This window comes from Cololabis saira, chromosome 16, assembly GCF_033807715.1.
Source record: "Cololabis saira isolate AMF1-May2022 chromosome 16, fColSai1.1, whole genome shotgun sequence".
NCBI lineage: Eukaryota > Metazoa > Chordata > Actinopteri > Beloniformes > Belonidae > Cololabis > Cololabis saira.
In genome coordinates, this window is record NC_084602.1 from 25,100,730 (window position 1) to 25,112,351 (window position 11,622).

The window sequence follows — 11,622 nt, forward strand, 5'->3', positions numbered from 1 at the left end:
AAATTTGGACTCATTTGACCAAAGCACAGATTTCCACTGGTCTAATGTCCATTCCTCGTGTTCTTTAGCTCAAATAAGTCTCTTCTGTTTGTTGCCTGTCCTTAGCACTAGTTTCTTAGCAGCTATTCTACCATAAAAATGGTTCACACAGTCTCCTCTAAACAGTTGTTCTAGAGATGTGTCTGCTGCTAGAACTCTGTGTGGCATTGACCTGGGCTGCGTCCAAAATTGCATACTTCCACCCTAATGAGTATGCAAAATGAGTATGCAAGATTTTTTAGTGCGTCCGAAACATTAGAACGTACTCAATAGTAGCTCTATCCATACTCATTCCGGAGAATTTTTTTAGTGTGGATTGATGGACACTAGCCGAGCAGAAACTTCCCACAATGCAATGCAGACGTGTTTGGTTGCTAAGTGATACGTATATGTCATAAGTATAATATTAAGTATAATCATATTATTATATAATATTAATTTTATAATATTGGTATATAATTATATTATATAATGTCATCTTGTGACATTATATACATTATATATGTCTCTTAATAGTACGTCCGAATTAATGCACACTACTGATATTTACTCAAAAGTGTGCCAAACTTAAGTATACTTTTTAGTATATACTTTTTAGTATGGCATTTCGGACGCACCGCTGGTCTCTAATCTGAACTGCTGTTAACCTGCGATTTCTGAGGCTGGTGACTCGAATTAACGTATCCTCCGCAGCAGAAGTGACTCTTGGTCTGCCTTTCCTGGGGCTGTCCTCATGTGAGCCAGTTTCCTTGTAGCGCTTGATGGTTTTTGCGACTGCACTTGGGGACACTTTCAAAGTTTTCCCAATTATTCGGACATTCATTTCTTAAAGTAATGATGGTCACTCGTTTTCCTTCACTTAGCTTCTTTTTTCTTGCCATAATACAAATTCTAACAGTCTATTCAGTAGGACTATCAGCTGTGTATCCACCTGACTTCTGCACAACACAACTGATGGTCCCAACCCCATTTATAAGGCAAGAAATCCCACTTATTAAACCTCACAGGGCACACCTGTGAAGTGAAAACAATGTCAGGTGACTACCTCTTGAAACCCATCAAGAGAATGCAGTGTGTGCAAAGCAGTAATCACAGCAAAAGGTAGCTACTTTGAAGAAACTAAAATATAAAAAGGTGTATTTTCAGTTGGTTTACACTTTTTTGTTAAGTACACATTTCCACATGTGTTAATTCACAGTTTTGATGCCTTGAATCTACAATGTCAACAGTCATGAAAAGAAAGGAAAATCATTGCATGAGAAGCTGTGTCCAAACTTTTGGTCTATACTGTATTTGGAGACATGAAATAAATTGAATGCAGGCCCCCCCTTGGGTTGACAAGCAAATCTAGGTGGGAACAATGATTCGAAACCGCTAAAACTTTGGAAAACAATGTTGCAAATGTTCGTACAGAAATCTGGTTTCGTTCCCTTCTTGCATCTTTGTAAATGTGATTATGGTGTTTGTGGTGAAAGAAAATTGACATAAAAAAAAGACATGAAATGATTAGTCCCTAAAATGAGTTCTCCGTTTTGTCCGTTTAGGTGAAACGTATCAGCTGTTTTTTTGAAGACATATTCCATCAAATGTCCCTGTTCTTCTGATTTCTCCCACATTTTCAAACATCAGACAAACAAACATACCGTGGGAATGCCTATAAAAATGTATGCACGTATGTACATGTGAATTTGTTCTCTGCTCTCTTTTGGGATGTCGCGGTGAGCTATTTGTATTCTGAATAAACCAAAGCGTTACTGTATTTTGGGCCCATCACTGATGATGATCTCCTGCTCACCAGAACATGCCAGGAACAAGGCTGGCTGTCTCAGTTTACTCCAAAAACTGCGGAGTGTTTCACGCCTCCTTCAGTAATGGCATATCTGTGGGGAACAGACAAAAGTCTGCATTACTGCAAAGTAATTTTATTAAATAAAAAAGGATTAGTTAGTTTAAATAAGCTTTACCGTCAGAGTAGTCCATCTCAGAGTCTAGAGACAGGCTTTGCTGGTCGCTGCCTGCAGACGGCCTTCTTTGCGAAGATGAGGTGCCTCCGGTGGCACCGGCGTTCTCCCAGTTAGAGGGTGAAGAGGAGGACGGCGGTGCAGGGTGGACGACAGCCATCTCCGACTGCTGCCGTTTGAGGGAAGAGGGCATAGAGGGGCCAGCCTCTGGCGCGGTGGCATGCTGACCCTCAGACAGCACTATCTGGACTCGAGACTCTGGGCTGAGGGTGGAGACTCTGCTGCTGCTCACAGCCTCCTCATAGGACGGCAAAGTCACTTGTACCCCTTCCACCATGATTGACACAGGCTGTCCCGACACCCCCTGGTCACGTCTAGGTGTGTAGTAGAAACATACAGTTACTCTCCATTAGGGGTGTAACGATACACTAATCTCACAATAACGATACGATACAATATTATAGCAGTATTTCTTTAACAACCTTGCATGAGGAACATATGACTGGAAAAAAATGGTCTTCTATTTGAAAGACACAAAATACAAAACAATGCTGTGTGTTTGCCCTATTGTTACAGTTTGTAATGCTTTATAACAGTTTTAAAGAGAAAGCCAGGCCAATCATTTTCCACAAACTGAACTAAAAGTAAATGTCCGGTTTGCATTATGCATCTTCAGTCTCAAACAAGTACAAATATTTTGCCACAAACTGAATAGTTTCTCTCATGTATGATTTTACTTTTTTCTTTTCCAGAAATGTAACAACTAAAATTAAGTAAATAAATAAAAGTAAATAAATACATACAATTTTACATCATAAAAAAGATTGATTCATGCTCACCTTATAAGTGTAAGAGGAGATTTATTTTTGTTAAGAAGGTTATTTTGGTAATTCAGGGTTAATTATTTTATAAATATATTCTTTATATTCTGATGTAAATCAGGGACTATAATGACACTAGTCAGTTTATCTGTAGTGATTAGTCTGTTTTAGATTGGGCGGAGTGATACGCCACAGTACGGCACTAGGTGCTGTTGTTGATGTTCTAAAATCCTACACTGTTGAGCGGACATTAAAGTACACTCCAACTCAGAAGAAGTTTTCCCCGACCCGAAAAAGGTTTAATTTAATAAGGTAAGGCTTAACTCTACACCAGCCTTACATAAGTAAAAATTCAGAGCTCAATACCCCCAAGAGTCCCGTGATCGGGACCGCAAAACGGTACTAGTTTCTTCTGAGCAGAGTCAGATTTTGGTCCGCGGGTCGAGGCGCGGTCGACACACGTGGTCGGATGCGCGTTACAAGTCAACACAATAGATTCATATTAATAACCCAATATCGCGATACAGTTTGTCACCTCCACGACACGTTTCGTGACGTTTTTGTATCGCGAAATTTCGTAGTATGATATATTGTTACGCCCCTACTCTCCATAAGCTGTGTTTGCAGATATGACATTTGGAAGGAAGACTCACCGATGCAGGGACTTGAGTCTTGGCTGCACAAGTACAAACAGAACCACCAGGAGCAGGATTAAAGCCACTGAGCTCGCTGTGGAAGCAACTATGGACAAAGCTGGCATCCCCAAAGGCAAAGATGGATTCCGGTCTGTGAACACAAATAATGATCAACATATTCATCTGCATATGATTTTGAACAATTATTTCACAAGTTCAAATGAGCCATCTACCTTCCTCCATGATGCAACTCAGCTTAAGTTGGCTGTCCCATTCCCCATACTGACAGGTAAGGTATTTATAGTCGCCCTTCAGAATATAACCTTCATCACAGAAATATTCAACCACAGTGCCATGAGAGAGCCTTCGGCATTGGGAAGGGTGGCATGTGTAACCGCCATTCTCTGGCTGATACGGAGGCAGACATACTGTCCAGAGAAAGAAAGAAAACCATGTTATAAACATTAACATTACATGTTGTCTCTCTTTCTCAATTTATCTATAATAAAAGCTTGCCTTTACTGTTTCCCAATATTAAGACAACTGAACACTGATTTCTGATCTCCTGTGGAGCCCTGATTCGTCTCTACATGAAATTGATATCAATACTGAAAAATACATGAAAATCCCAAATGATAAAAGAAAACCATAAAAAAAACATTCAGTGGTTACAATAAATCTATGCAAAGTGTAAAGAGGGACAACAATTTGTTTTTACCATCATTACGTATACAGAGAGGAACTTCCGCGGACCACCGTCCCATAGCGGTGCAGGTGAGGATGCTGAGTCCTTCTAACAGGTAACCAGGATCACAGCTGTACTGTAGAACTGAGCCGACTGGGAACAAGTTCCTGTTGGTCTCTGTTGCATTACTTGAGCCATACCGCACCAGTGAAGGTCTCACACAACCTCAAAATGGAGAAACAGGTACAAAAAATAGGCAGATCTTTGAAATGATCTGTTGAAGAAACTTTGTTATTTTCAGACACAATAAAAGGAAAGATCAGCGAAGTCTACAACATCTTATCAGGAGAAGGTCGATCCACTTTTCAGTTATTAAAAAATATTTGGGAGAAGGAATTAGGCAGAACCTTACAACAAAAAGCCTGGCTAAATATCTATGAAAGAGTACATTTCCCATTTACAAGCAATAAAATTAAGGAAGCTAATTTTAAATTCATCCACAAATTCTACTTAACTCCAATAAAAATGCATAAAATATCAAAGGATATTTCATCAAAGTGTCCAAAATGTAAAAAGATGGAGGGGACATTTATGCATATGTTCTGGGAATGCGACAGCTTACAAAATTATTGGAATTCAATTCATTCCCTTACACAATTAACCCTGGACAAAAAATGTGATTTAAGCAGTAGTTTATATTTATTAAATGACACATATAACTTACAACTACATAACAAAAAATGCAGGATATTAATTTTGATCACTTATTTTGCAAAAAAATGTATACTTTTATTTTGGAAGAACGATTCCCCTCCATCTTTTAAGACTTTCATAGACCAAATCACAGCATTTCTACCATTAGAAAAGCTAACATTGGAAAAATATAACCGTGGCCATCTTTTTCAAGAATTTTGGTTCCCATTATTTTCTGGTTTAGAGAACTTCATTGTACGCTGATTGCTATTTTATTGCTGTCATTTACTTTATGTATCTGTAGCTATTCGAGTTTTGATGCCCCTACTGTTACTTACTGATGTTATTTTCCTTTTTTTTTTTTTTCTCCCAGTTTAGGGAGTTGTAGGTGAGATTTGGAAAGTGTGCACAAAAGAAAATTGTAAGACCGCTTGTCATTAAGGATGTTTCTGATTGCCTTTCTTTTGTGAAATAAAAAGATATTGAAAAAAAAAAAAGAAATGATCTGTTGAACATTCCAAATAGTGCATATCACTTCATCTGCATTTACCATCTTCGTTGACGCAGGTGACTGGCATCACGTTGTCCCATTTTCCGTGGTGGCAGGTGAGGAACTTATAGTCTCCCTTCATAATGTAACCTTCATTGCAGAAATACTGTATCACTGTACCGTGAGAAAACCTTCTGCATGGGGAGGGGTGGCAAGTATAACCTCCGTTTTCTGGCTGATATGGAGGTTGGCATACTGTCCATGGAAAAAAGAAAAAATGACTGTTCATTAATGTAACTTAACACCAGCGCTGAGTGTAGTTAAGCTAAGGCACCTTCATGTCTCATCATGCACTTACATTGCCTGGTTTATTAATTCATGACATTAAATTCCCCATTCTACATCAAGCATCTGATATTTAAAGATAGCAGCTGGAGCGAGGGTCTGTCTTTACCGTCAGTGCGTATGCAGCGAGGAGGTTCAGAGGACCAGTCTCCCAGTGTGGTGCAGGTGAGGATGCTGCGTCCGGCTAATAAGTAACCAGGGTCACAGTTGTACTGTAGTACTGTACCCAGCGGGAACAAGTTCATGTTGGTGTCCGTCAGATTAGTTGAACTATGTTGCACCATTGCGGGTCTTATACAACCTTCAATTAAAGACATTAGAAGAAAAAATAACCATTATACAACCTTCAATTAAAGACATTAGAAGAAAAAATAACCATTTTCAGATGATAGGGACTCTGTATGTATAAAGTGGGGTGAGTTAATCTGGTCACAAAATCAGGATCAATCAGGATTAACTAACCTTTTTTTACACAACTTATCTCCATCGGGCCATCCCACTGTCCATCCTGACACGTCAGGTAGGGATAGTCTCCACTGAGTGTAAAGCCCTCGATACAGAAGAACTCAAGAATAGTGTCGTGGGCAAACAATCGACAGGGAGCTGGGTGGCACTTGTAGTCCCCGTTCTCAGGTTTGGAGAGGGGGAGACATGCTGGAGAGGGGGAAAACACAACATGCAAAGTAGCAGCCTAAAATTAAAACTTGCTCATATGTTCACAAAGTTGCCTAAAGAAATCATCATATAAAACAAAACATAGGTTTCCAATAATTAAAATGTAAAAATAGTAGAAAGGATAGTTACGAGAGATGGGTACTGGGCTAGTTGCTTGTAATTAAGCAACAGTTCATTCATGCATAGATCAGAGTACTGAGTCTTACCACCACTGCGTATGCACTGAGGAGGCTCAGAGGACCACCGGCCGAGTGAGGTGCAGGTGAGGATGCTGGGTCCATCTGGCAGGTAACCGGGGTCACAGCTGTACTGCAGAACTGTGCCCACAGGGAATGAGCCCCTGTTGGTCTCTGTGAGGTTTACCCAGCTGTTCTGAACCATGTACGGCCTCACACATCCTGGTAAAAGAGGACCAAACATGAATACATTCAGTGAACTATTCCATTTTATTTAAGAGAACTGAGATTACAAATATTCTAAGCATGGACTGGGATACATTGCTAATCAATTAGAATATCAATACAGACACAATGTAACCCATGATACATACATGTAGAATCCAGGGTGTATCAAAAGGCTTTGCAGTGGCATCACACAGAGGCGGGTGTAACACTTGTATGATAATATGATAAACTGTCTTCTAATTACATGTGAAAGATAATCCTATTACGCTTTTTACTTACGGTAGTCATATACACGCTTTAAGTCACACAATTTAAGTGTTTGAAGTGCTAAGCTTTTTGTTTTATGTTGTGTGTGCAGGAAAGTACTCGGAGCATATGTGGACCAACTCTCAGGAATCTCAACAGAGTCTGCTTATTACACACTATACACAACAGTAACCCCTCTAACTACTTCATAAAATTTGTAGATGACAAATGTAGTCAGGCTCATCTCAGATGAGAAAGTGTACAGGGATGAGGTCCAGCAGCTGTCTGTCTGGTGTTCAGCCAACATGTAATTAAACACAACAAAAACAAGATGTTCATAGACTTCAGGCAGGAACAGTTTGGCCCACGGTCCTCATCATATTAATGGGAACTGCATGGAAGTGGTACCATCCTTCAAATTTCTGGGAGTGAACATGATGGATGAGCTGTCATGGTCAATGAACACTGCTGCGATAACTAAGAAGGGCCAGCAGTAACTCTACTTCCTGAGGATTCTCAGGAAAAAGAACCAACCAATCTCCAACAGAAGCTCAGTGATTGAAAGTGTACTCACTAACTGTTTTACAGAGTGGTATACTGGGAGTGCAGCAGAAGACAGGTGGGCTAAGCAAGTTAGTATTTTGACCATTTTTATACATGTTTTCCAACTCCAAGATTTGTAAACTTGAATGCTTGTTGGATTTAAGCATATCAGATGATGTGTACTGTGTGGTCTAAGGATTTTGACACCCTTGACCAAAGTGATTTAAATAACATAAAAGTCTTTCAGAGGGATTCAGCACTCTTGAAATTGCAAAGATATTGCGGGCTAATCACAGAACCATCAAACGTTTTGTTGCAAATAGTTAACAGGGCCGCAAGAAATGTGCAACATAAATTAACTGCCAAAAAATTTGAGAAGAATCAAACGTGAAGCTACCAGGAACCCATTATCCCCCGGTGGTGTCATAGTCCAGAAAAGCAACTCTCCTGACCTGACCTGACCAAAATTACAAGGTGTTTGCTCAGATACATGGTCAAGGTAATAAAGGATGAAACACGATCACCACTGAACATAATGCATAAGCTGAAACATAAAGGCCGGGCCAAGAACCATCAGGACAGATTTTTCAAGGTTTTGAGGACTGATGGGATGAGTGTGACTCTTCTCACAGTCCAGATGGATGAGCCGGTGGCTGGATCAGTAACGGGAACAGAGCTCCACTTTGAATCAGATGGCTGCAAGGTACTATTATGGGCTGGTATTATTAAAAATGAGCAAGTTTGACCTTTTGGGTTGAAAATATACTCAAAAATCAACTCCCAAACATACTGCCAGTTTTTAGAAGACACTTTCTTCAAGCAGTGGCCCAAGAAAAAGCCTGCATCCTTCATACACCATGATTTCTATGCAGGACAATGCTCAATCGCATACATCAAAGCACTCTGTTGTGTGGCTAGACAGTAAAGGCCTTAAAGATGATAAAATAATAACATGCCCTCCTTTCTCACTGGACCAAAACCCTGTTGAGAACTTTTGGGCCCTCCTTAAGATTTACAGTGAAGGAAAGCGGTACACCTCTCTGAACAGTGTCTGGGAGGCTGTAGTTGCTGGTGCACAAAACGTTGGTTGTCAGCAGATTCAAGAAATTGTCAGACTCCATGAATGGACGACTTATGACTGTTATTGAAATATTGATCACTGTGAACGTTAAGGGGTGCCACTACAGTGTTGTTATATTGTTTAAGCCAGTGTTTCCCAACCCTGGTCCTCGAGCCCCTCCCTTGCATGTTTTAGATGTTTCCCTGCACTAACACACCTGATTCTAATTAATGGTCCTCATCAGCTTGTCACCAAGGTCTGCACAACTCTGTTGATGACACAGGTACTTGTATGACGGTGTGGTGAGGCAGGGTCGCATCTAAAACATGCAGGACAGTGGGCGCTCGAGGACCAGGGTTGGGAAACACTGGTTTAAATACTGTTTAATATGATAACAATAAAACTCCCTCATGTTCATAAGGGCCAAGAAAATAAAAGCATATTTAATTCCAAACACAGCATTCTTATATTATTACTGATGGTGAAAGACTTTATTAAAGCAGGAGAGCAAATGGCGTGGGAACAATACATTTTAGTTAGTACTACTGTCATTTAGCAGACGCTTTTATCCAAAGTGACTTACATCTGAGAGAACAGAGAACAACACAAGCACAAAATCAGGAGGGTCCAGCCGGATAAGAGCTGGTCATACTGCTGTGAGTCCAGTTGGACACAGGTGCTGCCACGCCAGTGCTAGAATATATACAGGACTGTCTCAGAAAATTAGAATGTTGTGATAAAGTTCTTTATTTTCTGTAATGCAATTTAAAAAAACAAAAATGTCATACATTCTGGATTCATTACAAATCAACTGAAATATTGCGAGCCTTTTATTATTTTAATATAGCTGATTATGGCTTACAGTTTAAGATTAAGATTCCCAGAATATTCTGAATTTTTGAGATAGGATATTTGAGTTTTCTTAAATTGTAAGCCATGATCAGCAATATTAAAATAATAAAAGGCTTGCAATATTTCAGTTGATTTGTAATGAATCCAAAAATGTATGACATTTTAGTTTTTGTAATTGCATTACAGAAAATTTTAACACAATACTCAGAACACAATATTCAAATTTTCTGAGACAGTCCTATATATATATATATATATATATATATATATATATATATATATATATATATATATATATATATATATATATATATATATTTTCCCCTTTATATAAGAAAGTTAGGTCTAAAAGTGCTCTTTAAAGAGCTGAGTCTTTAGGTTGCTCTTAAAGACTTAGTTAGTCCTAAAAAGAAATTCACTGCTTATTATGTTTATACATGATAACCTTTGCATAGTGCTAGTGTGAACCATGAGCTCCGTGTCTTACCTGAGCCTTGCCCAGTGGACACTACAGTCAGTACCAGCAGCAGCAGCGAGGACCGTTTAGTGGCTGAGATGTGGGCCCAAAAGACGTTTGAAATTGACTCTGTCATTCCATTGCACATTTTCCCTTTCAGAGTCAACTCAACCTGATAAAAGAAGAGAGATTTTTTTTCTTAAATGCAAAAAGCATAAGCACATAAAAATGATAATAATAACAAAAATGGCAGTCCTCCATCCACTGACACCTGCGCGGTGCAGGTACACTGCAGATGTACACTGAAATGGGTGTGATTACAGTGCTCCACTTACACTAACCATCTGCACAAAATACTGCATTAAATGCATATAAATATATATATATTTGACTGCGTTGCAAACATACGAATCACCCACGTTGGTAATTTTCGGTAGAGGCTTTAGTTTAACATGTAAAACACTCTCATCTGTACCACTACACACCCATTTCAGCTGCGATACAGTAAATACTGCCCGAACAAAAGACCCACACGCATTATTATAGGGCGTAAATGACCCACGTAGCACATTTTAGAGAGGGGTAAAATATTGCATTTGTCTTTATTTATTTATTTTTTTTTAACTTAAGCCGGGTTACTGCGGTAATTATTAATATATTAATATCTGCTAACGCTATTGCTCTTTATTGTTTTCGTTACCTACCAAAGAAACAACGGCCTCGGAACCTCCGCCGTGCAAATGTCACGCCGCAGACATTTATTAACTATATCGCGGGTTCGCCGATGCCAGGAAACTGTAGTGATGGAGATGAGGAACTAGTGGCTGAAGCAGCCGAGCGCAGCTGACCTACAGTAGCCGCTGGCTCCTCCGAGCTAGCCCCGCTGCGGTGATGCAGGCATCAGCTGGGCCGCCTCTTCCCGCGGTGGCCATGGCAACCGACACCCGTAGCAACCAACACCCATAGTAACGCCTGAATTATGACGCCTTTTTATTTTTACTCCTTACATTTTCACGCAATTATCTGTACTTTTTACTCCTTACATTTTAAAAACAGCCTCGTTACTCTATTTCATTTCGTCCTTTAAAAAACAACTATCCAGTTAAATTGCTCCATCCGGATAGAGTGAATTTGGTTGTGGTTGTTTCAGATGTTCTTGTCCAGTTTTGTTCTTACATCCGTTGCCCTCAAATTCCTGCAACTAAACTTGGATGTACATTCCAATGAACCATAAATCAGACTTAACGCACAGGGACGTGCAGAGACCTTTGGAGGGGCAGGTGCTGAAATTTAAAAAGGCACACATGGAACACGACACGTATTCACATTCATTACTCAGGTAGAAGTAAAGTTACTAGAGTTTAAGAATACTCCTGCAAGTGCAATAACCACTAATACCTCACGTATTTTTGGAAATATTTGTAAATATCTTGTAAATATTATCCGTTTACTTGGTGTTTACTACTTTTTTTTCTCTCTTGTACATAGTCTTTTTCTACTTTTTATATTGCTCTTTTTTATTATTTAACTATTTATGGTAATTTCTATTTTACATTTTTTGTATAAAGCGTGTGTGTGTGTTTTGGCTGCTGCACGACTGAATTTCTCCTCCGGGAGATCAATAAAGTCTACTATTCTATTCTATTCTATTCTATTCTGTAGAAGTTGAAGTATCAACTCAAGTTTTTTACTCAAGTAAAAGTATAAAAGTACTGG

At 39.3% G+C, this 11,622-nt stretch overlaps 1 protein-coding gene across 1 annotated transcript; it reads right to left on the reverse strand.

Moving 5' to 3' along the window:
* Positions 1–550: 550 nt before the first annotated feature.
* Positions 551–10,785, reverse strand: LOC133462331 (sushi domain-containing protein 4-like). The gene is made up of 11 exons (XM_061743539.1): positions 10,611–10,785; positions 9,937–10,078; positions 6,551–6,742; positions 6,132–6,323; positions 5,779–5,970; positions 5,385–5,579; positions 4,175–4,366; positions 3,690–3,884; positions 3,475–3,607; positions 2,004–2,374; positions 551–1,919 (listed from the first exon to the last, which is right to left on the reverse strand). Exons 2-11 carry the CDS (start codon positions 10,052–10,054, stop codon positions 1,894–1,896), a joined length of 1,806 nt encoding a protein of 601 aa, XP_061599523.1. The 5' UTR covers positions 10,055–10,078; positions 10,611–10,785; the 3' UTR covers positions 551–1,893.
* Positions 10,786–11,622: the final 837 nt, after the last annotated feature.

Excerpts from the sequence above, each read along its gene's own strand:
- LOC133462331 (XM_061743539.1), bottom strand. The coding sequence starts at position 10,054 with ATGTGCAATGGAATGACAGAGTCAATTTCAAACGTCTTTTGGGCCCAC. Across the intron at positions 6,324-6,550 it reads TCAGTGCATACGCAGTGGTG|CATGTCTCCCCCTCTCCAAA; the intron begins GTAAGACTCAGT and ends CCCCCTCTCCAG. Across the intron at positions 3,608-3,689 it reads GAGTTGCATCATGGAGGAAG|ACCGGAATCCATCTTTGCCT; the intron begins GTAGATGGCTCA and ends TTGTGTTCACAG.